The sequence below is a fragment of the Marmota flaviventris genome, chromosome 1 (genome assembly GCF_047511675.1).
Source record: "Marmota flaviventris isolate mMarFla1 chromosome 1, mMarFla1.hap1, whole genome shotgun sequence".
NCBI lineage: Eukaryota > Metazoa > Chordata > Mammalia > Rodentia > Sciuridae > Marmota > Marmota flaviventris.
This window is the reverse complement of record NC_092498.1, coordinates 202,199,554-202,226,319: the sequence shown is the minus strand read 5'-3', so window position 1 is coordinate 202,226,319 and position 26,766 is coordinate 202,199,554. Positions and strand designations below refer to the sequence as shown.

Below are 26,766 nucleotides of genomic sequence, written 5' to 3'. Positions count from 1 at the left end.
ACCATGCAGAGAACCTGAGCTCATGCTCCCACTTCCTGGGATAATGAATATTCAGAGGCACTTGCTGGCGCCACCTCATCACCTACCCCTACATCAGGATGGGACATTTTCAACTAAAGACATACACCATAAGAAATAAGACTCACTTAAAATTCTACTTCACATATATTCATGTGAGATACACCCATGTACTTCCCTAAGGGTGGGTTGCTTACAGGGAGCCTCAGAAGAAGGTTAGTGCCAGGCATCAGAAATTTTTACCTAAACAGAGCAGACCACACAGGCTCAAAGGGAGAGGTCCTTGGCCCTCCTTTCAGGGAAAGGAACCGAGCAGTTCTTCTTTCCCACATAGTTAATGGTTCACACCAGGTGCTTCGATGGAAAGCAGCCCAGCTGTTCTTGTCGCAGCTGGTTGGAGCAGAGCAGTCCATCAGCAGAAGGCAGCCATCTGTGAATTGGTCAGGGAGGAGCCTGTCTGATGGCCCTGGGCAAGGACACTGCCCTGAAGTAGATGTCACCATATTGGAGGTGGTGGGAGACTGGTCTCACCCAGACCTGCTCTCTGGAAGGGACACAGGCTCAGTAAACAAACATGCTATGGATCTCTCATGCTGGTTCTTGCTCCAGGGCAGCCTGGTTTGCCAGGTTCTGTGCTGTATTTCCCAGTTTGGGCCATCAGGGATGCCCTGGACTTCCCTGAGATGACTCCTAAGCTACTATTTTCAGTTGCTGAATCCATATTTCCTGCTTTTTTTAAAAAAAAATTTTAATTTGTTCTTTTGGGTTACACATGACAGTAGAATGAATTTTGACATATTATATGCAGTATAACTTCTCATTTTTGTGGTTATACACTATGTGGAGTTTCATTGGTTGTGTATTCATATATGAACACAGGAAAGTTATGTCTGATTCATTCTACTATCTTTCCCATTCCACCCCCGACCTTTCCCCGATTCCTCCCTGTCCACCCCAGTGAACCTCCACTCCTCCCTCCACCCCTATCGTGAGTCACCATCCGCATATCAGACAGAACATTCAGCTTTTGGTTTTGGGGGACTGGCTTATTCACTTAGCGTGAACAAACTGCTTTTAACAAGTAGAACAACACAACACAATGACAAATCAAGGCCAAGCTGACCCTTACCCACTACTCTGCCCATTCCCAGCTCCTTAATATAACCAATAACCCCAGCCTTTGTATTCTTCAAAGCCTCCACCCTCAAACACAGACACAAACATGAAGACATGTATAGGAACTTGCTTATGTCTATGGAAATAGAATCTATTTATAATATATCACTTTATGACCTGCATTTTTTCATTTAACATTATATTGTGGATTTCTTTATAAAATCTGAAAATATGCATATATGTCTTTTTATTTAAAGTTCTACCAATCCCTGAACAGATCCATGCAGTTTTAGCAACCTAATTGGACACATCCCACTTCAGCTGAGAACCTGAGGTCTATTTTTCTCTTGTGAAATGTGACAGACCCGGGGTTTCATCCTCCCAAACAGCATCTCTTCATCTGGAAACTGTTTTTCCAATCTCACAGGGTTCTGGCCTGGACCGCCAATCATAAAGACCCTTCCTCTGGCTACAGGGGAAGCATATGCCTGAATCCTTCCTTTTCCAGGCTGGTCTGAAGCCAGGCCGAGTGCTGGGACAGGAGGAGACTCTCTTTTCTCCTTAGTCCAGGTGGCTCCCCAAGAGCTCCAGGTGACTCTGCCTCACCTCATGGAGATGTCTGAGAAAACAAAACAGAAGGAGCTAGGAGAGCTAGAATGCAGCTGGCTTCAAGGAATTGGTCCCAATCCTGGTGAGCCTGTTCCTACAGCATTTCCTTGGATCCTGTGAGTTACATCAGGATCTGTAAAACCAAACAATCAAAACTTCCCTTTCTGCTTAAGCTGATCTGAATTGGGTTACAATCCCTGGCAGCCAAGAATCCTAAGACAAGTACCCTTTGGGACACAGCTTTCCCTTGAATACTGCTTGATCCATAGATGACAAACACTCTCCTGTGATTGCAATTAAGTTTTGCACTTCTTTCTCTTTTTCTTTTAAAGTTTCAGAAGAAAAAAAATCCAATGCTAGGGGACATGTGCTGGATTACTTGAAAGTTCTATAATACTTCCACGGACAACACCTGAGTTCTGCTTCCAGCTGCGCTGAGAGTCTCTTAGGACTGCTTCACTGGCAGAATAATGTAACTGTTGTGTAACTGTTCCACAGAAAGGGGAAAACTTAATTACCACTTGGTGTCTTTGTCAGAACTGCCAAAATGGCACGGATTCAATGTTTCTGCCTATTAACATTCTGTTAGGCGCCATCCATATTTTTAAATAAAGTCAATACAGAGACTGTCACAAAAAACCCGTCTGGATTTACGTAATATACTTATTCACTTCTATTTCTGTTTTCAGATGGAATGAACATGAAAAGATATTCTTAGTTCACATGTTTTCCAAGCTGTCTATGAATATGAAGTTAGAAAAATCTTCAAAGTTTCTTAATATTTCAGATTCTTATTGAAATTTAAAAAAAAATCACACTAGGCAGAAGAAAAGAAGACAGAGTATGAGAAAGACCTTCTGCATCATGAAGTCAAACAGCAGTTCTGTCCACCACAGGTCAGATCACTGAAATAAAGGTCCAGTGATCTGGGAAGGGTCTCCTTGATCTTATATCCTGGCTTCCCAGAGCCCCATAAGCAGGTGCAGAGCTCACTCTTATGCTATAAAATGATTCACTCCTGTTGGGGTGGGGGATAAACCGAGGACCTGCAGCAGGATTACAACATACTCAAACCTGCTTCTGTCTCTCAAACAGCAGATTCTATTTTCTGGTAAAATTGTTATGGCTCGTTTACGTGAGAGACAATGTGACAGATGCTTCCTTTGCCAGCCTCATTCATGTCTTGGTCTCTTAAATGTTATTCAGACTAATTACCCCATTCTAGGCATCAGATGCTGCTCTGGGCTAGGGAAGTAGTTCAGTGGTAGAGCATGTACTTAGCATGCAGAGGCCATGACCTGATCCCCAGCCCTGCAGAAAAAAACAAAAACAAAAACTGTAGTTTCTTCAGTTTCTTGTCCTTGGATTCTCTATACCAAGACTGTCCAAATCATTCACTAGAACTTTAAACCCTCAGGCTGAGGATATAGCTCAGTTGGTAGAGTGCTTGCTTGCATGCACAAGTGCACAAGGCCCTGGGTTCGATCCCCAGTAACAAAAAAAAAAAGAAAAAACAAAACTTTAAACCCTCCTTTTGGTTTTAAAATTCATAATCCTTTCTATCACCCTAACTTGTTTTAGTTCTTCCTTAGTTAAAGAAGTAACTGCAGGGGGCTGGGGTTTTGGCTCAGTGGTAGAGCACTTGCCTAGCATGTGTGAGGCACTGGGTTCAATTCTCAGTCACTGCATATAAATAATAAATAAAAGGTCCATCAACAACTAAAAAAAAAATTTTTTTTTTAAAAAGAAGTAACTACACCTCTAACTTACATGTGCTAACTAGGCAATTTACACCACCCCACTCCCACCAAAAAAAAAAAACAACTGGCATCTGGATTTATACACTAGGGCTCGCCTGAGTGGTCTCAGTTTCCTAGGAGTTAACCTATTCTTGGGTATGAGTACTTTCTGCAGCTGTAGAATATTTTTCCAGATATTTCATTTCTTTTTTACATCTATTGAAGAAGACATACTTTGAGACATACATCATATCAATTTGGAACAACGGGAACATGACATTGCAGAGAGTGGCAGATGACTAGAATGATAATTTTAAAATAATAAATGCAAAAATATTCAGAGACTGAATTAAGAAGTCCCAATAGCTGAACAAAAAACCCATACAATAAACTTCCAAAGTCTGAAAAACCATCAATTCCACCAAGTTCTTATAACAAATACTTAAAGTATGTTAAACTGAGTGAGAAGCCAAGGGGACAGGGGACCACCCAGAAAGTCAGAAGAACAAGATACCACTGCAATGTCTGCACTGAGACAAAGGGAGAAGCATTCAGCAGAGCCCAAAGGGTGACATCAGCTCAGTAGCTCGAACAGGCTCCTGGATAGAACTGGATTAGTGGGAGAGATGGAACCAGGGCAGGGAGGGAGGGCCAGAAATTCCCTGGATTCTCCCTTCCTCCTGCCCTCCAATCTCACCCAGATTTCCTATTGTTCAAAACCAGCTAGAAGCCAATGGACATCACAGCTTGGGAAACAGAACCAGAGGGGTCAGCCTTCTGCCACAGAAATCAAAGCAAGGAATGGCTCTGACAGCAAACTGGCCAAGGACAGTGTGGGAACACTAATAGGACCACAACCCTACCATGATGTGAGATCTCAGAGGAGTCAGGAAAGCTAAGATGCAGGCCAGAAATCAAGGATGGAGGCAAATGGTGGTAGAACCCTGGAGAGGCCAGGGCAGAGCCCAGGGTCCAGCCCTGGAGAGGCCTGGAAGCTGACTAATAGCCATCCAGGCAAGACTGCCTGCCTTCCTACAGCTGAGCCAGGGTGTCTCAGAGTTGGCAGGTGGTTGGAGGACAAGCAGTCTAGAAGAGAGGGACAGAGGAGAGAGCACGTTCCATATGAAAGAGTACAGAAAAGACTCTGGCAGGACATGCTGTGGAAAATGCCAGGGTCACTGGCTGGAGGAGTCTGCTCAAAGTGGGAGGGTGGTCAAAGGAAGCCAAGCCTTATCTACGTTGTGTTTCTTTTTAACAGGGGCACTACAGAATTTTACGTACAATTTAAAAATACTTTAAGAAGAAAAAAAAAATAAACAGGCAAATGGACAGTTGTTTTCCAACACAGGAAGCAAGCAAGATCAGAGAGAGCGAAAGAGTGTGGAGGCCAATGGGAAGGAAACTGCCCGGTGGACAGAGGTAGCGCCATGTCACTCACTACCAAGGGCCAGCCAGTTCCCTGGAAATAGCCAGCTCTCTCCCTCTCATCATAAGACAAAACTTTACATCTGAAATCAGTGCAGCTTCAGACTTAGAGCAACCATGGTTACTGCTTCTCAAAAACGGCTATTCTCAGAGTACCGTGGCGTCTTTGGAGTAGGTTCAACACTATTTCCAAGAAATAAGAAACAGAACATTTAATTTTGTTAGCAAGTACAATAACCTGCATTATTACAGATTGGATATAAAAATCAAATGAATATTTCAGAATAAAAAACAAAACAAATGACGGTACCTAAACTCAAAGCAGCAGACCTCCTCTGGGAATGTGGAGGGACGTGATGGGCAGATGAATCAGTCAGTTTCCAAACAAGGGCCTGGACTGGCAATTCAGCCTCCCCTTGAAATTACATCTGCAAGGATAAGCCCTGGAAATCCACTATCTACTTTCTGATGCTACAGAGATTTGAAAACTAAATGCCATACGCTGCACTCTCTGGGCACTTCATAAACACCTGTTCACTGGCAACTGAAAGGCCGAGGAGATGTACACTACCGTTCACTCGCTAAGAACTCCCCTCGCTTCCTGATATTTGTGGGTAATTACATTATGGTTATGCAGCTGCCAGACTCATAGCCTCAATTTTCCTCCTCCTCCACAGTGAATAGCAAAAAGGCCCAAGCAGAAAACTATTTGGACAATGCCTGGTGGCTTTTTGCCTAAGACTAATTAGTCCAAGCCCAACTCTGTGAGGGGGACTTGGCACTTTGATGCTTTCATCACCCAGAATTCTGGACCAGAAGGTGCTGGGGAGACCAGCCGAGGTGGGAGGCGGGCAATTTTATTTTCTAACCATCTGTGCATACAACATATGAAAACACAACAAAATCACCATATGGAGCTGAGCTTTAAATATGTCATCAGACGTTCTATGAGTTTGAGAAGCAACCGACTGGCAGGCACTGCAGCCTTCGCTGATTACTGAGATTTACCTCTGGCTTCAAATGGCCATGTTCAAATGTGCAGAGCTCAAGACGCCCTTTGATGGCTATTATTAATTGGGTTATCCTCAAAAAGTGCACTACAGTTTCTAAAGGGTTTTCTCATCGATTGTCTCACACAAATCTTGCAACAAATCTGTGAGATGGGTAAGGCAGGTGTCGTCACTGTTGATTCCTGATTGACCTGTGCCACTCGGTTTGCACAGTCCACATCTCATCCATGTCCCCAGCAGCATTAACTGTTTATGACCTTTAGTTTTTTTCTCACTTCCATGTGAGCTGTGTGCTTTTTTGTTTTTTTTAAAAGTACTGGGGATAGAACTCTGAGGGGCTTAACCACAGAGCCACATCCCCAGCCCTTTTTTGTATTTTATTTAGAGATAGGGTTTCACTGAGTTGCTTAGGGCCTCATTATGTTGCTGAAGCTGGCTTTGAACTTGCAATCCTCCTACCTCAGCCTCCTGAGCCACTGGATTACAGGAGTGTGCCACCATGCCCGGCTGTGAGCTATGTTTGAACCTAGAGAACCACATCCACTTTTTGCCCTGCAGAGTACTCCATCTTATTCATTTCAGTGCCAAACCTGGAGGAGGACTTGTGTCATAATTACCTGATGGATCATTTAAACTGCAGATTCCTGGGCCCCATGCCTGCCTTTCCAGCAAATTCCTCAGAGGATCATTATGTTTAAGAACTTAATGTTTAAGAACCACTGCTGGACACAGAAAAGCTGACCAAGCATAAATGCCTCTATGCCCAAACTGGCAGCAGCAACTTTGTGTTACAGGCTCAAACTCCAGGGCCCTGCACATGCTAAGCAAACACTCCACCACTGAGTTACATCCCTCGCCCTTTTTATTTTTTTGTTTAATTGGAAAACAGGTCTTGACTGGCCTCAAACTTGTGACCCTCCTCCCTCAGCCTCTCCAGCAGGTGTGCACCACTGCACCCCACAGAGTTTAACTTTTCATTCATTATTTGCCATACATGAGCCCAAAAACTTTGTCATGGGCATTTGAGAGTTTTCAAATTTGAAAAAAAAAAAAAATTATATTTGAGTAATAAACACTTATTCTAGAACTTATTCTAGACTTAAAGAAAGGAGTTGTATGCTTTAAAGAATATCCAGGGACTCCATCAACTCAAAAATGGTTGAGGCTTACCAAACTGTGAACTCCACAGCAACAAAGGACCCCATAGGGTGCAGATATACCAAAAATGATGGTCCCCGTGACCATTAACACTTGACATGCATTAAACACAAAAAGAGTTAGAGAGACCTTTCCTGCCCCTGTGAAGTTTACAATATATTATTGGACAGATAAAAACAACAACACATGGAGAACACAGGGACTCAGCTAAAGTGAGTTTTCAGTTCTGACTGTAAGTGTACTTCTTGATAAATGTGAGCTGGAGAATTGAGATATAAATTGATGATAGAAGTATAACTTTAAGGGACCTTGAAGAATGATGAGGCTTGCTTACAGAGGACAGTGAGAGGTACTCCAAGAAGGAGAAACACGGGTAAAAACCACAAAAGTGAGAACAAGGACATTCCTCTATTTTGAGATGAGTTTGTACTTAGTTAAGGGTTGTGGATTCAGAAGGCCTGGGAGGACAGGTTAGGTAGGATCATTGCAAAAAGAAAACTGAAGCAGTGAACAACTTTGGATTCTGTTAAAAATATTTATATGAAGCATGCAGGACATAGTTTAAGGGTACTAGAGAGGAGGGATGCAATTAGGGAGAGTGGCACGGGTGCTTCCTGGTTACTGGCAGAGAAAAAGAAAGACTGCTCCATTGCTGGCACAGTAAAAATGCCAAAGGCTGAAATCTGAGCCCAAGTAACATAGCTCCCCAAGTGACAGAGTTGCCTTTTAATGAGGCATGACAGCATGCTTGAGTGCGGGACCACTGGGACCCAACAGCTCTGAGTCACACCCTAGTTCTCTTTCACTCTTGGGTGGTGTGGCAGGATGGGGGACTCATCTTTCACTGGGGGAACTGAGATGATCCCAGCTTTCAGGCATGTTTGTGAAGGCACAGGAGGTCACTGGGATTGAGGGTAATTAATTGCACTATGATCTCATTCTTCTCCTTTGTACAATCTATTAGTTGCTATGGGAAGAAACCACAGAAAAAGCTACCTTGAACTTTGAGTCATCATTCTTGCCCATTCTCAAAGCTAAACTATGATCCATAGTCTGGCCAGCCTCACAAAATGCAAAGACAAACCACAGACTGAAAGAAGATATTGATACTACATTCAGCTAACAAGGAATCAATAATCCAGACTATATAAAAACTCCTATAGAGCAATAGGAAGAAGACACACAATGCAAGAGGAATTTAGAAATAATGTGAGCAAGCCAATCAGGGAAGAGGAAGCTTACACAGACAATAAACAAGAAAAACATCTCAGTCTCCCACAGACAGTAATCAGGAAAGTATAAACTAAAAGCACAAGTGAAAACTGGGGGTATAGTTCAGTGGGCATCCTGGGTTCAATCCCCAGCACCAAACAAAAAAACAAACAAACACAGTTGGATGCTAATTCCTATATACTAATAGCAGAGATTAAAAAGTCAACACTAGTATTTGTTGTCAAGGATATATAACAGTAAAATATATATATATATATCATTCTTTACTAATGGACATACAAATCACCAAGACTTTGGAAAGCAATTGGGTGGGATGTAGTAATGCTGAGGCTGTTCACACTCTACCTAGCCAGGCCACTTCCACAGGCTGACAGGTCCAGCACAAGGGTATTCACTGGACATCCTTGGGAAACAACTTGAAAATCAATGTGAAAATGGTTAATTAAATATTGTCAAATAGCACCCAAAATGGATGAACTAACTCTAGAGCCACAGAAAGGATAAATCTGGAACTAGTGAGTAAAAATATATGTAAATACTAATCAGATACCTTCTATATTAAATTAAAAACACAAAACTACATGTAAATGTGTGTGTGGTATGTGTGTGTATCCTTAAACAATATATAGAGTAAACACATGAAAATATAAAGGCAAAGCCTTGGGAGAGTGGTTACTTAGCAGTGAAGGATGGGAATGTGACTGTTGAGAGGAATAGCTGAATACTTTTTTTTTAAAGTATTGAGGCTAACAGGATTAAATGGTACTATATGTTACATCAGGATGATAGGTTTGAGTATCTGTGGATCTGAATACTTCTATGTTGGAAATGTCCGTAGTTTTAAAAGTATCACATTAAAATAAAAGGAACAGATGAGACTACCTAGGAAAGTGAGTAGAGAAAAAAAGATGAAGTGCTCCAAAACAGAATCTGAGGCAGGGTGGCCAAATTCCTTGAAAAACACAGAATCTTAATACTGACACAGAAAGAAATAGACAATCTAAATAGTCCTATTAGAGAAACAGAATTTGTAATTTTAAAACTTGCCCCAAAGAAAACTCTAGGCCCAAACAGCATCACTCATGAACGCTAACAAACGATTAAGAAAGAAATAATAATAACATATACCACTTTCAGAAAATAGGAAGAAGGGAATACTTTGTAGGTCAAAGTGATGCATGCCCATAACCCCAGCTGCTCAGTAGGCTGAGGCAGGAGAATCTCAAAGTTTAAAGCCAGCTTGGGTGACATACCAACACCCCGTCTCAAAATAAAATAAAAAGGGCTCGGGTTGTGGGTCAGTGGTAGAATGTCTGCCTAGTACGCATAAGGCTGTGGACTTAATCCCCAGGACTCCCCTCTACGTTGCCTAGAAAGAGGGGAAAATTCCATAGCTTGTTTTATGAAGCCAGCATAACCTTAATTCCCAAGAAAATGTCAGATCAATATTTCTCATATACACAGGGAAATTAGCAAATTGAATATAACAATATAAACATCTTTTAAAATATTTATTTATTTATTTTTAGTTGTAGTTGGACACAATATCTCCATTTCATTTGTTTATTTTTATGTGGTGCTGAGGATCGAACCCAGGGACTCGTGTGTGCTAGGCTAGCACTCTACTGCTGAGCCACAACCCCAGCCCCTAAACATCTTTAAATCATGGAAAAAAGGTAATGTTCCTCAAGAATGTTTTACTATTGTTAAAAGTAAACTAAGATAATATACCACATTAATGGATAACAAAGGGCATTTGATGAAAATCAACATTAAGATAAAAATTCTTAGCAAGTTTAGTAATAAAAGAGAACTTCCTGAACCTGACTGTGAGTATGCAAAGATGGAATGAAATAGGGGAAATTATGGAGTAAGTTGGGAGGAAGAAGCCAAGATACAAGAGGAAAACTCAGAGAGTGGAGTCTGATGCCAAGAGAACAGAATGGTTCAAGGAAGAAACATGCCACTGATTGCATATCGCCGAGGCTGAGGAAGATGAGGACAGGGGACACATCTGCAGAGGTCACTGTGGCCAGAAAGACTCACTACATGAGGTACTCCACATTATACTTCCCATAATGCTGTTCTTGGTGTGTCTTAGAAGTACCTCACACATCTTCATTCAAGAACAAAGCAAGCCAACAAACTAACAAATTAATAGGGTAGAGTTGGCTAAATTTTTCATAGGCCTACTGCCTGATTTTCAACCTAAAATTCCAGTGTTTCTATTTAATAGAGTAGAAAACCAAGGGTTTAGAATAAAACTGGTGTTCATTGACCATTTATTGATGAATTAATCAATACACATTTCAGATCTTGTTTGGCAGTCCCAGATTAGATATTTCTGCCCTCTTTAGAGTGAGGATCATTAAGCTCAACTTGAGTTCAAGCCCACATGATCTCAGGGACTTGTCCAGACACTGGGCAGGATTTGAAAATGACAGGGAAGTTCAATAAGTCTTCTTTCATATGGTTGACAGTAAACTGAGGTGGGTTTTTTTTTCTCTTTTTCCCCCCCCCCTTTCTACATCACTTAAAAACAGCCTGACCAAGTTTGCTGGTTACATATGGAATGCTCTGACTTAACATGAAGTATGAAAATTAGCAAGAAATTAATTGCAATGTAACTTAAAAGGACATCTCCAAAGGACAGCTTTTCATCTTAAAACACAACAACTAAATCGACGAACAGAAAACAAAAAACCTAGGAGTCTGCTGATCACATAGCCTAAGATACCTTAAACCAAATAACAAATAGTGACTTCAAGAATAAGGCCCAGATCCAGGCTGAGCACAAACACTATGAACTGTAGACAAGAATATGCAGTCAAGCTGCTTCTCAGAGGGCAGCTTTGTGCAGCAGGCACCACGCAGAAGAGAGCGGGGATTCATTTATTAAATGGTAGTGAATCACTTTCCTGAGCAGCTCAGAGTAAATCAGATCAGTATAAATAATAATTACAGCTATCACTTGATAAAGGGATTATTATGTGCTAGATACAAGCACCATACATGCACCATCTCATTTAACCCTTCCAACAACCCTAGAGGGAGGAATTATTGTTATCATTATTTTCCTCTTTCCTTTCCATTCCTTTCTTTTTCTCTTTCTTTCATTTTTCTTTTTCTTTTTTTTCATGCTGGGGATCAAGTGCCTTGCACATGCTAGACAGCACTCTACTACTGAGCTACAGCCCTGGTCCATCCCTATTTTTTAAATGTGCAAAGTGGGATTCAGAAACACTAAATGACTAAACAGGATCACACAGCTAGAAAGTGGTACAACACCATTCAAACCATGTCCAATTCCTGGGTCCAGCCTGACTGTGAACTTCAGCGATGGTAGGAAGACACCATTTAACACTTGTCTTTTGAGTCTGAGCTGCCTGGAAGGATCCAGCTCCTCTGGACCTAGGGCTCTGCCATGAGCTTCTTCTGCAGCATCTCATCTCATTCAAAGGAATTAGAATCCCACATATATACCCTCAACCTTCCCCGTACCCTATCATCAATGCTTATGCTTTGCTATAAATATTTAACCTTCAACAATTTGCCTGCACTCACTAATTGTTCAAAATAAGTTGGCATAAGTAATAATAACAATAACAGCAAGACAAATCTAGTTGAAGGATCACTGTTAGTTAAGGAACTGAATTTTAAGGGACTAGGAGTGTGGCTTAGCAATGGCGTATTTGCCTAGCATCTGCAAGGCCCTAGGTTCCATCTCCAGTCATGGAAGGATGGAAGAAAGAAAGGAACAAAGGGAAGGAGGGAGGGAAGGAAGGAAGTAAAAAAGGTAGGAAGAAAGGAAGGAAGGAAGAAAAGAAATTTTATTTTAGTAAAAAAGCCAATTCATTCTGACCTGTCTCTTTCTAACAAACCACAGAAATAATGGCAAGCAATATGAGGGAAAAATAACATGTGATATAACCATAAATCTTTTGACCATCTGAGACAGAATGCAAATCTCTAAGTTTGGCAGTATACAGCTATTAACTCCTCGACAGACACATCACAACTTGACCTCATTTTTAAGGAATACTTCTTGCTGTCAATTTTAGTTCAGCAAAAACCTTCAAACTAATTATGACATAAGATGCACTTACCTCTCTAAAGAAAAAAAGCTTTATAAAAAAAACTGGGAGGTGGCAGATAACACCTGTATAGACCCTGACAAGTTAATAACAGCAAACACCAGTGGAGAGCCAGTAAATGTTGAACAACTGGCTTTCAGGGGGAAAAGCACTCATTTGTAGGTTTGCTGATTTCCAAGGTGTAAATATTCCCACCATAGTGGATTTCAAACTACCCAGATGACTAAAAACAAAATCGAACAGGGATGTATACTTCTAGCTTTCAGGATCTGATGTGAGTAGGATCCTGCCCACAGATGACAACTGCCAATATTTATTGGTAACATACTGTGGTCCCTAGTCATGGCCAATAGGGCAGGTACAATTTTATCTTCATTTTAAAGATGAGAGAAAACTTGGTCTTGAAGAGGTTAATTAACTAGTCAAAGTTTGCACTGGCATTTGAATCCTGGGAGTCTACTTCAATGGTCCAAGCTCTCAGCTCCTCCTCCATCTTGCCTCTTTCCATAGGTGGTTAAAAGATAATTTGGTTACTATCACCCCATCTTATAGTTGATGTCTTGCTAAAGAGTAAAGAGCAGGTTCTAGGGTAGTGGGCAGTGGGGTAAATAGGACTGACCTACATCAGCCACAGAAGGGCGTTTCTCCTCCTCTCTCCTGATAAATTTCACCTTGCCTTTAAGATTCATGTCAGAAGTTTCCTCTTTATCAGAGCTTTCCCAATTCCCCAAATAATATTTTCCAAATATATTTTCTTATAAAATTTTATTTTTTCCCATTATAAAATAAATGCTTGCTCATTAGAGAATGTAAAAACATCTAACATAAAGGGAAAAATCTCTCTCGTGGCCCCATCTGCCATTCACAGCATGCTCTAGTTTGCATCTTAAATGTCACCCAAAGGCCCATATATTAGTGGTATTGGGAGCTGATGGAACCTTTAAGAGGTAGGGCCTAGTGAGAGGTCTTCAGGGGCTGGGGGTGTTCCCTTGAAGGGGATAGTGAGACCCAGACCCTTTCCTTCCTATGTTTCACTTCCTGGCCCATGAGATGAACCATGCTGTGCCATGTGCTGCCCACCATTTGCCATCTGCAGCAGAGGTCTAAAAGCAGTGGGTCCACCTAATGGTGAGAAGGAAACTCTAAAGTCACGACCAAAATAAACCTTTTCTTCTCTATAAGTTGATGATCTCAGATATTTGTCAAAGTGCTAGAAAATTGACTAACACACAGGATTTGATTCATTTTTCTATTGTGGGTTTCATTCCCCTATATAATGACTATTTATGGATGGGGTGACTCCTTCTGGGAAGACATGAGGGTTACCCACATTTGTATCTCCACCCTTAGCGCAACATGCAATTCATGGCTGTCTTCCCAATTAATGTAAGTGCTTGATTATGATGTCTTCTATGCATAAAAGGAAACACCAAGCTTTTCAATTCAATCCTCAAAGTCATTCTAATCATAACTAAAGTTGGCTGTCATCATTTATCTTGAGCACATGCCACTACACTCTTGTCCTGAGTGGCAGAAGAGGGCTGTCTCAGCAGGCATCTTTCCTTACCTGCATTCCTCTCATCTTCTGGAACCGTGCGATGGTGTCACTGATAGTGTAGACACGCACATGGCCCATATGCAGCTTGCCAGAAGGATAAGGGAACATGGAAAGCACATAAAACTTGGGCTTTGATTTCTAGGAAAGAATAACAAAGGATGACAATGAGTATTTATTAAGCATTTTCTGGGAACTCTGCATGCAGTAATACTTTGGCACTTTATTCAAGGTAACAATTTAACATTTAAAAAATTTCCTTTGAATAACTCTTCTCATTATGTAAATTGACAAAAACATTAAAAACCAAAATTCAAAGCCCTGGTTTAAGCTAAAAAATGTCCAAAATAACACTGAACAACCTCAAAGTACTAATTACCTGTATATATTTTTAATTTTGTTTTTTCTCTTCTAAAAGCTTCTTTTTTTTTTTTTTTAAGACAGCTTCTATCTAGGTCATAAAGAACTGTTTTTTCAAATGAAGCTCTAACATATATATCCATATGATTCAAGGAAACAATAGGTGAATTACATAGATGAGACATCTCTAAAAATGGAGCCCCTTCCTAAATTCCCTTTGGTGCATTCAACATTAAGAGCAGGATCATAAATACCTGTTTGGATCCTGAATTTCCCCACTGTATTGTGAGCTTATCTTTCAATAGAAAAAGTTGAAGTAGAAAGCCATGAGAAAAATCTTAACCAACAAAAGCTAAAGGTTGCTGTTTTCCAGGGATGACAGACAGAATTATGGAACTCTCCAGCTTCCAAAGCAGCAAGATCATGAGAAACACAGGAAATCTGTACATTGGCCTGAACAGAGTGAAGACAGAGCAGGTGGTTTTTACTGGGTCACTGACTTTTGGTACCTGGGCTATTGCATTGGTAAAATGGTAAATGCTGTCAAGAATCTGTACACATGAGGAAAAAATGCTCCAAGGGAAAGGTGGGAGTCACTGAATTGATTCTTCTTTGGGGAACCTTCTTAGGGGAACCTGTTGTTCAAGGGCAAGTACTGTGGTTTCATTTTTGTTTGTTTGTTTGTGTCTGTGTGGTGCTCTGTATGGAAACTGGGGCCTTGTGCATACTAGGCAAGTGCTCCACCACTGAGTTCCACCCCAGCCCAAGGACTGCTTTATCCACCTCTCCAGCCTCCCAACAGGAGTTTAATAACCATTGGATAAATGTTTTGTTAGCCTCTGTGGGAACACTTTTTACCAAAGGGCATTTTCCCCCAGAAAAACCTTACAAATCCTGTCTGGGTAATGGGAGGCTTTCCTTAAACCCTCCCAGGGTGTGTGTTGGGGGTGGGAGGTCCCCCGACAACAGGAACTGCTTCTGTTGGTCACTGAGGGGGGACCATCTGCTGCTACCTCTGTTGGGTTTCTCTCTGCCTTCTAGGTCTCCCTTTTGGTCCTTAGTCTCTTCCCAGAGGACTGCAAGACTTCTTTGAGGCTTTGTTTTCCCCAAAGTAATAGAAACAAAGGAAAAACAGAATATTCATAACCCTTCTTGTGTACAGGTACAGGAGAATGGTTTTAAAATATTGTTTGCCAAGCACATGCATAACTGACAACAGACAGAGCCAACTGTACTCAGGTGAGTAGAAGACAAAAGAAATCAGGCTCTTGCCAAGTTCTTGTCTTTCCTTTGTTTTTCTATTTTTGGTGGTACTGAAGATTGAACCCAGGGGCACACTACCCTCCAGCTTTATCCTCGGCTCTTTCTCCATTTTTTGCAGTACTAAGGATAAAATCCAAGGACAATTCACCCCTGGGCAACATCCCCAGTCCAGTTTATTTGAGGCAATTTTATGGTTTAGATATGAGGTGTCCCCCAAAAGCTCATGTGTGAGACAATGCAAGAAATTTCAGAGGTGAAATGATTGGGTGGTGAGAGCCTTAACTTAATCACTGGATTAATCCACTAACTGAGTGAAAACTGCAGGTAGAGAGGGTGTGGCTAGGGGACGTAGGTCACTGCAGGTGTGACTTTGGGGTTTACATTTTGTTCCCAGTGAGCAAGAACTCTGTTTCCTTGTTGCTATGTCCTGAACTGCTCTTCTCTGCCCTGTCCTTCCACCATAATGTTCTGCCTCAACTCAGGCACAGAGCTATGGAGTCAGCCACCAATGGACAGAACCTCTGAAACCGTGAGTCCCAAATAAACTTTCCCCCCTCTACATTGTTTTTGACAGGTCTCTTGGTCACAGCAACAAAAAAAGCTCACTAAATTGCTGAGACTGCCCTCAAATTTGTGATCCTCCTGCCTCAGCCTCCCGAGAGACTGGGATCAGCTAGGATTGCAGGTAAGCACCACGGCACCCAGTTCTTTCGAAGTTCTTTGACTTCCTTCAACAAAGAAGGTATAAAACTTTAACAGAAGCACTAATATGTGGAAAAAAACAACTAAAATGGAACATCTCCTTGCACTGACTATCCTTTAGAAGTTACCAAGGTAAGGAATACTGCCTGGAGGAAGGGAACAAATAAGGCATCTGGAAAATCTAGAAAATCATCTGAAACTGCTGAAATGACAACCAAATGGGGTGGTGAGCAGGATACAGGTCATGTCCTTTGATTAGAAAAAGCTCAGGAGTGTGACAGCTGAGATTCAGGGGTCAGTGGGAATTCAGCTATTAAGAAGGGGAGTGGGGCTGGGGATGTGGCTCAGGGGTGGAACGTGTGCCTATCACACAGAGCCCCAGGTTTCTATCCACAGCACCAGGCAAACATAACAGGTGACAGAAAATCCTCTCAGCTTATAAACAAGTCCCTCAAGGGAAAGGCAACAACTTATTCTTTAACTTAATGCAAAAATCAAAGCAAGAAAACTCTTCATTTTTCCCAAAATCTTTTTTTTTTTTTTTTTGGTACTAGGGATTGAACTCAGGAGCACTCGACCACTGAACCACATCCCCAGCTCTATTTTGTATTTTATTTAGGGACAAGGTCTCATTGAGTTGCTTAGTGCCTCACTTTTTTGAGGCTGGCTTTGAATTCATGATTCTCCTGCCTCAGCCTCTTGAGCCACTGGGATTACAGGTGTGCGCCACCACACCTGGCTTAAAATCTTATTCTTTCCTACAACGGATGAGGCCTATTGCCTTTCCTTTTGGAATTTTAGGGATATGGGAAAACACATTGTTAGAGTTCTCTGGGAATGAAAGAAATAGAATGTTATTTGTTGACATATGCTATTTCTAGTTTTTCCTGTAGTTTTTCCTAAAACATTTTTCTTATATTATAATCACCTTATTTTATTATACTAACATTTACTTTGTTACATTACCCTTATTTAACAATCTTGCCTCAAACATTTTCCTTATACATCTTCTTCTCTAGCATCTCCTGTTTGTTCAATGAAGATTTAATTAGTAGCAAAATCAAACTAAGTCAAACTCCAAACTTATAAAAGATGTACAGAGAAGGACTGCTAGCAAGTCTTTAATATTCATGAATATTTTTGTTTATTGCAATAAATGTATTCAGCCTACTGCCTGTCTCTGCCTTTTGCTTTTCTATTTGAATTAAGTCATTTTCCTCTGTGACAATGAAATGAGTTCTATCATTTGGGGGTGGAAAGGAGAGAAGTTATGGGACTTTGTTATGATTGAGCAGAAATCTGATTGAAAGGGAAATTTTCAAAATTATATAAAAGTCTAAAAATTTAAGCCTTTAAGATAAATTAAGATTATAAGCATTGGGGAAAGGAGGATTTTTATAACTGGGTCCTATTATTTTTGTCAGTTTCTGACTTCAAAAGATGACGTCTACCTCTGTGTGGCTCATGCTCTGAAGCTGTCGCTCAGACTAGAGGGTGGCAGAATCAAAGGAGCACCCCACAGGAGTGCAGGGCCCTAGCTGTCATCCTAGCTTTGCTACCAACTGTAAGGCCTTAGACAAATTCCTGTGCCTTTCTGGGCTCAGTTTGTTACCTATTAATCAAAAGAGAGGCAAAAGAAAGTTCCAAGCAGCTGGGTGCGGTAGCACATGCTTGTAATCCCAGTGGCATGGGAGGCTGAGGCAGGAGGATCACAAGTTCAAAGCCAGCCTCAGCAACTTAGTGAGGCCCTAAGCAACTCAATGAGTCCTTGTCTCAAAATAAAATATAAAAAAGGGCTGGGGATGTGGCTCAGTGGTATCCTGGCCCTGCCATAGGCTAGCTGTGCATCTTGGCAAATGACAACTGAGCTTTGGCTCTCTTACTCCCCAAATGAGAAGAACAATACCTATGCTCAGGGTTGTTCCAGGATTAAAATGAAATAATTGATGGAAAGATGGCACCTGGCACATGGTAAAGAGCTCATCAAATGGCAATTCTTTTTTAAATGGTGATTAGGATGAGATGATAAGACATCTGACTCACTGGGGTGGATTTCAAATGTACCCAATACCACAAGGAGACTGACTATATATAAATGCTTCAAAAATCCCCCAGCACCCAGTCAGAGTCTCAGCTCCTGATAAAGATAAACTACATGTTCTTTTATCCACTTGTATCTTTTATTTATATAACACTTCAGTTTGTAAAATGTGGTCAGACACATTTTCTCATTTCATTTTCAAAACAATTCTGTGAGATAAACAATGCAAAGAGCTTGAGAATCAAGGAGGTAAAATGATAGCCCTAGATCATAAGAAATCACTTCTTGGGATGTGCAGTGTGACAACCCCTCAGGTCCTCACTGGGTGCACTCTCTACTTCCCTCTTCCTGACATAGTACCCACAGGGTCCCACACAATATCCCTTAGGCCATTTCCCACATTATCAAACCATAGTTTATTTTCTTCCATTTAATATTTTTAAAAAATTATATGCTTAAGATGAATGAGATGTCACAAAGGCAGTAAGCTACAACTTCAAAATGTTTAGAAGTCACTAAATTATAATCTAAACTGAAACTGAAAAAAAAAAAAAGTAAATCTTACTTTACTTGTTCAGAACTAAACTGCTCCCTAGAGTCTAAAACACACTTAGTTATGTTAGTCTGGTCATGTTGACCCAAAAGCTTTTCACTTCCTAATGAGGTAAAAGTCAAGCTTTTACTGTAAAATTATGCAATAAATTCAAGCCTATCTTTTTATTATTTCATTTTGTTATATGCTACACCTCTCTTGATTTTTAAATTTTCTTCCTACCCAGTGCCAAAATTATCTATCAGGTGAACACAGTAGCTCCCCTCCTCAAGTCCATTTTTCTTAAGCATCCATCTCACAAGGAGGAGTGTGACAGGGGTGGGAACCAGGTGGTGGGAAAGCCAAGTTCATGGAGTGTGTCTGGCATAGCCACATTCAACTGCTTGCCTGGGACCTAATCACTAATTCAACAGAGCAGGACTATTTGACTATTAATAATACAAAGGGACAGTCAGAATTTAAGAGTAAAACTCTTACAGTGCATTTCTCTGATCAGATTGGGGTTGTAGCTTAGTGGTAGAGCACTTGCCTCGCATACATGAGGGACTGGGTGTGATCCTCAGCACCACTTAAAATAAATAAATAAACATATTGTGTCCATCTACAACTAAAATAATAATAATAATAAACCCTTAAATATATCATGTAACAAACCATTATCTTCCATTTGTCATTCTGACCAATATCAAGAAGAAAGGATCAATATGTCTAAGACTCCTCCCCAATGGGCTGACCTCCCAGAGGAGGAGCAAAGAGCTCTCCATGGAAATCAACCATTGCCAAGTACTTAACACAACCAATTCTGGCAGAGTATCAAGTTGGTACATGTGGACCAGAAGCCAAGGGTCCACTAACTCTTTGACCACTTCTGTAAGATGGCACATGCCTGTAATCCCTCACAGATTCAGGAAGGCAATGGTGCCTCCTCCCTCCCTTCTCTCTCTGCCAGCCCAAGATCTGTCCAGCAGCCTTCACTTGCCTTCCAGATCACATAGGAAGAAGGCTGGGACCCTCCCCACCCAAACCAGGATGAAGTGAAAGAATAGGATTGGAGGCCAAGGTCATGCCAGGGGAGGGGCAGATCCTGTTCAACACGTGCTCATTTGAGGGGTCCAGGCTCCTCTTTTGGAGCCTTACATCTGGCTGCTAGATCTCTGTGTGCTGCCCACAAGGAACCACGAAGGACCCCAAACCTGTTGATGCTCTTGTTTTGATGAGTTTCCCCTGACAAATGCTACTCCCAAATGCCTGGTGTGGTGCTGTCTGCTATGCACCTTGTGGACAATATTGCCCCGTACACATGCACATGCTGGGAACTTTTCTAAGCGTTATCCTTGTGTCATCTCATTTATTCCTCACATTCCACCCAGGAAGCAGGTGAACGCTGCTGCTTGTTTTAGATAAGAACACAGAAGCCAGGCAGTCTGACCACAGAGTCCAAGTCCCTATGCCTTCTGCTTTACGCCCCCAGCCCGGTACTCACATCAGCTTCTGAAATTTTGGAGGCCTGTTCTTTTATTCGTTGATGCCACCATTCCTCAACATCCTTTCTTGTCTGCAATGTATACTCTTTCGTCCACTTCCCCGTGGCACTGTAAATACTTCTGGTATATTCTGGAATCACTCGCCTTTCCCATTTGATGATGTCTGGCCCACCCTTTAGCTGCCTTCTCAGAAGAGAAGCATATAAACCCAGTCTCTGCCAAGCAGGAGCCATTCTTCAGAACACAGGAAGGCACTGAAAAAGAGGACAGAAGACAAGCTCACAAGCTGCCTAGAACCTTCTCAAAGGATCTTCTTTCCCATCAGCACAGCCCTGTGTTTCCTGACTGCTCACTTGCTTTTTCCTCTTCTTCTTCATTTGTTTTTTCCCGAAAAGAATATTTTAGAAGTTCAATTCAGCTCATACAAATTCCTGAGTGGAAAATATAAAAGTGATTCATGCCCCCAAACACCAAAGACACAAATAACCTATAGGAACAAAGGGAGCCTGCTGCCTGGGCCAGCTCCTGCACAACCTCACAGATTACAGGAAGGCAATGGAGCCTCCTCCCTCCCTTCTCTCTCTGCCAGCCCAAGATCTGTCCAGCAGGCTTCACTTGCCTTCTCTCCTGGCCTCAGCAGAACTCTAAGCACATTTGCCTTGGCCCAAGGCTCAAAGAGCAGAAGAGATCTGAACACAAATCTCCTAGAAGAAGCAGAGATTCTAAGCTATTATAGCATTTTTTTTCATACATATTCTTCTTCTTCTTTTTTTTTTTTTTTTTAGTTGTAGTTGGACACAATACCTTTATTTCACTTATTTTTTTTTAAATGTGGTGATGAGGATCAAATCAAGGCAAGTGCTCTACCGCTGAGCCATAACCCCAGCCCCTTCATACATATTCTAAGTTAAATAGACTTTATTACCAGGAATCCTCATTATTTAGAAAATTATTTATTCATTTGATTCTTCATTCATTTACCAAATATTTATTTATTCAGTGCCTATGGACCTAATGGATACAGCTGGGAACAACTTCAACAACAAAAAAATAGTCCCAAGCTGCGGGTGCAGCTCAGTGGCAGAGCATGTGTTTAGCTTGCAGGAGGACTTAGGTTCAACCCTCAGCATGGTAAAAAAAACAAAAGCAAATGAAGTCCTTTCTTTCAGGACAATCATATACTAGAAGAGAAACCTACAAATAAACATAACATAACGTGCCGCAGTGGGGAGTGCTATGTAACATTTTAGAATACAACCCATATATTGGACCCACCAGAATATCTGTTTGTAATTCAAAATTTAACTTTAGTGTGTCATTGGTTTCCTCCACAAGCGAATTCTGGAAATGACCTCATTGAAGAAGTTTCTTTCTGTTTTTACTACTGTTTAAAGGGTTGAGGTACAATTTGAGTAAATACCTTACACTTTCTGCCTTCTTGCATAATAGCCTTGGAGAGCTGCTAGAGTGAGAGCGGGGAAAAACAACAGATGAAAATAGGTATTACAAAAGAAAAACAAAGTTGGTACGCTAAACTGACGTTAATTCTGATTCTCTCAAAATTCTTTCCATAGCTACTAGAGTTTGGCCTATTCCACAAAGATACTGGATCACAATGTTGCCAGGAGGGTCATTAAAGGTTTATAAAAGTGGGATTCACACTCACATAAAATGGCATTCCAGTGTTGGCACTTTACTAGTTTATCTGCCAAAGCTCTTGACATACCAATTCTCACTGCATTTAACACCTCTTGCTTTTTTAGGGATGAAATCAGAGACAGACTAAAAAAATTCTCCCTATCAACTGGGTTTGACTATATTACAATATGTAGATGGGACTATAGGCATTAGGGTGAACCACATGAAACTGGTTAAATATTAGCAATTCTATATAACCAACCTAATGTACATAGACTTTGTATAATGACATCTGTTACATTTTATTTTTAGGGTTTAGGTTTCTATATAATTAGAATTATCTAGAGGTGTGATAGAGTTTATGGTTTTCTTGCTAAGTCAGCATTTCCATACTTTTGTAAGTCAAACAATGTCTGTTTAACAGAAGGCACATAGATACCTGTCTTTTATGTAAGGAGAGTGTTCTGGGCTGTCCTCACAAACAGAAAGAATGAAAAGTAACAAAATCATAAAAACACAAACTGACCTGAACTGCAATCTGACAAGGTTTTGGTTTCATTGCTGGTTAGCCATTGTGATGAATGAAATATAAGAATGTAGACAGATCACCAATAGGAGTAACATGAAGGGCATTCCTTCACTCAAAATTCTAATCCTGTCTCTAGAACTTACTTATTCTATACAACAAATCATAAGCAATACAGAGTACAACTCCCTGTCTACATAAGAATAAACTTTACTCCCTAATAACCTCTCCTTTGCATCAATCAATGGACTAAAGAATCCTGAAACAGAACTGGGTATATAAATTTATTTGAAGTTTATAAAGAAAAAAGCACAAACTGATGAGAAAATGATGTTATTCAATGAATGGGGGCAACTTTCGAACTGGAGCCCCACCTCAAATCATACACTGGGGTAAATCCCAGATAAAGAATGTTTTTCTTAAACATAAAACAAGATAAAAACAGATGGGTATTTAATAAACTTTTACAAGGCACACAATGTTCTATCCTGATCATAAAAACAATGGAAATTTTCACAAAGGAAAATATTAATAAACATAGCTCTAAAAATGTAATAATGTCTGTATATCAAAATGTCATAAGCCAGGCACAGTGGTGCACACCTGTCATCCCAGCAGCTCAGGAGATTAAGGCAGGAGGATCTCAAGTTGGAGGCCAGGCTGGACAACTTAGTGAGATTTAGTCTGAAAGTGAAAAATAAAAAGGGTTGGGAGTATAGCTCAGAGGCAGACCACTCCCGGGTTTAATTCCTAGTACCAAAAAAAAAAAAAAAAAAAAATCTGAACAAAATTACTAGAGGGCAAACAGTTCTGAAAGACCAAAACTACAATCACACAAGGTTATCTAACACTAGAAAAATTTCACATGAGAAGAGAAACACTCAAAACCTAATGTTAAAAATGGGCAAAGGTATGGGCTGGAGGTATAGCTCAGTAGTAGAACTGCTGAGCATGCCCAAGGTCCTGAATTTGATACCTCACACCACACACACACACACACACACACACACACACACACACACACTTTTTAAGAATAAAAGTCCAAGGGATAGGGGTATGGTTCAGTGGTAGAGCACCCCCTCAGCATTTGTGAGGCCCTGGGGTCAATACCCAGCACTAAAGAACAAAGATGCACAGGAAATACTGTTTAAGTTTTGGGGCTGGGGAAGTAGCTCAGTGTTATGGTGTTTGCCTAGCATGTGCCTGGCTCTGGCTTCCATCCCCAGCATACAAAAATAAACTCACACCCTTTATCTTAGAGGTCCCCATACCATTCTCAGATTATTACACACTACCAGCACTCACTAGGAACCAGTCTGTACTCATAGTTCTGATTTTTACAGAACTTCCTGGGTCTCTGCCTTATTCCCTTCCTTTACTTTCCAGGCCCTGTTCTAGGTCATTCCAAATATCTCTCCATGGAAGGCCTAATGGGTACTGCCTCTTCCTGATATCAAGAAGCCATAATTGTATCAGAGAACTATGTGGATACAATGAATGTGAAAGGTGTAGCTCATGTCCTATGCTTATGTTCAACTTGGCCTTTATCTTCCCTAACTCTGGCTCATCCAGTTCCTTCACTTGTTTGTGATCTTGTCTTCTCTTTCCTTTCAAAGCAACAATTCCTGCTACTCCATCCTTCTCAGTCCTGACCTCATCTCACTTGGAGCTTCAGGCTGAAGTTTTTGAGAATAGAAGGGATCTGAGATCTGTACCCAAAATAATGATCACACAGACAGAGAAACCTAGAAGAGTAGAAGACAAAAAGAAACAGCCACATGGGAGAATTACAGGAAGGCATTTCTTTACACCCAAAATAAAGTGCAAGCAAGTCTCTGGGAAAATTCCTCTTAATGAAACTAAGTTTTAAAAAGACATGCTTGTGTTTTGCAGCTAGTTCCCTGTGTGACCTCAGGCAACTTGTTTCCTGTCTGGAACTTCATCTTCCCTCTCTGTAAGCTAAAGATGTGGACCCAGATGATTTTTAAGGCGCTTCAGATTCTAACAAGCTATGGCAATGACCTGTGAGCCCCCAAAGATGCAATGAATTATCTTTGACTGGATCTAAGCCCCAATCCGGTCCAGAGGTAAAGAGCCAGGGATGAACCAAGGTAGAGAAGCTGCAGAGAGAGGAATTTCGAGTATATAACCATGTGAAGATGTGAGTTTTCTCTGGGAAGGGGTCCAGAGCAACGGGATCCAAGGCTTAAAGCGTCAGAAGACTAGGATCTCAAAGACTTTTCCAGGTCGGAAACTGCAAGGTTTCAGGACCACGTAACCCAGCCCCCATCTTTCCTTCTTGCCCCAGCAAAACGGAATCTCCCGATCCGGGATGAGAATATCAATAGGGCCTCTCTCGTCCCGCTGAGCTCCGGCAGGGATTTACCTGCTCACAGGCTCTGGCCTGCAGCTCCTCTATGCCTCGTTTCTCAAACCTTTAGACATACACGGCCCCGCCAGTCACCATGGGCGCCGCCATCTTGGCAGAACAACAACTTTATCGGTCGCGGCCGTCGCAGACACGAACAGGCGGGCGGGGCCTGGGACGAGGATATTGGCCTGTGGGCGGCTCCCAGCAGCACGCGGGCGGGGTGGGGCGGGGCGTCTGGCGGTTGCCCCGCCCACCGGCCGTGCCGCGGGTTTTGTGGGTCAAATTATTACAATGTGGCCGGGGCCTGGTGGGTGTTTACTTGTAATCCCAGCTATTCGCGAGGCTGAAGCAGGAAGATCACCAAGTTCCAAACCTGCTTGGGCAATTTAATGAGACCCTGTCTCAAAAAAATTAAAAGGACTGGGGTGTAGAAGGCTAAAGGACTCAATGATAGAGCGCTACTGGGTTCAATCCCCAGTTCCAGGGGGGCAATGCAGCAGATGGCGTGAGAATCCTTAGGTTGGTGACACCAGGATAAACAAGGCAACAGGTGGCGAAAACCGCTGGGATAATCTGGAGACCTGGATTAAAACTCCAGTTTAGCAACAATCGTCTACTGGACTTGGGCAGGTCTCCACCTCCTGATCCCGGAGGCATCTTCTTCTTCAGTATTCTCTGATCTTCTAATCCTGGGAGGGGAATTGCTGGCCAAAACCAGATTAGGGGCAAAATACTTTTCTCACCCAGTAAATGGGAGGGGAGGTTTGAAAGCAGGATACCTGACCACCCATCTACCTCTGGAGAAATTATTGTATCCAAACCCACCAAGCTACTGCATGCACACCAGCAAATATTTCTTGTTTGTAATAAATCAATGAGTGATGAATTGCCGAGAACCAGTGGTGTGAAAGTATACTTTTCAAAAAGGAAAAAATCTGTTGAAAGGAGAATTTGGAAACCGAAAACACACACACACACACACACACACATACACACTGGCAATCAGGGATACTGAAATTAATTTGCTAATCATGCAAAATGGTTGATATCCTATAGTTCAAGAAAAAAAATAATGTTCCAGAACCATCTTTTTCTGAAGTCATTTGTACCTTTATCAGCCAAAATTCATCCCATTACTATATTATTATTATTATTATTATAATACTGGGGATTGAATTCAGGGGCACTCAACCACTGAGCCATATCCCCAGCCCTATTTTTGTATTCTATTTAGAGACAGGGTCTCACTGAGTTGCTTAGGGCCAAGCTTTTGCTGAGGCTGGCTTTGAACTTGCATTCTTCCTGCCTGAGTCTCCCCAGCCGCTCTGCCACCATGCCCAACCTCACCTTATTCTATTTTTTTTTCCTTTTAATTAGGTACATATGACAGTAGAATGCATTTTGATTCATCGTACACACTTCACTTTTGCTGAGGCTGGCTTTGAACTCACTATCCTCCTGACTAGGCCTCCAGAACTGCTGGGATTACAGGAGTGTGCCACCCCTATGGGCTCATTATTATCTATATTCTATATATTTGCTTCTATTCTTAAGATGAACAATAGTCATTAGGAAGTCAAGAAAAAGATGCAGTTTCTTTTTGTAGTCAAAGACTTCAACCTACACTCCAGCCAAGGGATACACAGTCATTTCTTTTGCCCCTTTCCAGGCTTATCAAGTTTCCTGACAGTTCAACACCTATATACTTTATTACTCCAAAAGTGGGCTCCAGATCAGCAGCAGCCTCACCTGGGTACTTACTAAAAATTGGGCTGTCAGCCTGTACCCCAGACCATCAAAGTCTGTATTTAACAAGATCCACAAGTGATTTCAGTCACATTCAAGTTTGAGGGTTCCTGTTCTAAAATGTA

At 41.5% G+C, this 26,766-nt stretch overlaps 1 protein-coding gene across 6 annotated transcripts in view; it reads right to left on the bottom strand.

Moving 5' to 3' along the window:
* Lars2 (leucyl-tRNA synthetase 2, mitochondrial) overlaps positions 1-25,014 on the bottom strand; it is a 139,573-nt gene extending 114,559 nt beyond the window's left edge. For 5 of the 6 annotated variants that reach the window (XR_011704029.1, XM_027932564.3, XM_071600409.1 and 2 more), the window contains exons 1-3: positions 24,911-25,014; positions 20,360-20,614; positions 13,970-14,098 (exon numbers count right to left, since the gene is read on the bottom strand). Coding sequence is in view for 5 of the 6 variants with exons in the window: in XM_027932564.3 (XP_027788365.2) it covers positions 13,970-14,098; positions 20,360-20,593 (363 nt within the window). In the remaining variant the exon portion in view is untranslated. Of the gene's footprint in view, positions 1-13,969; positions 14,099-20,359; positions 20,615-23,127; positions 23,209-24,910 lie in introns of all 6 variants that reach the window. The other variant, XM_071600406.1, reaches the window with a different exon arrangement.
* Positions 25,015-26,766: the final 1,752 nt, after the last annotated feature.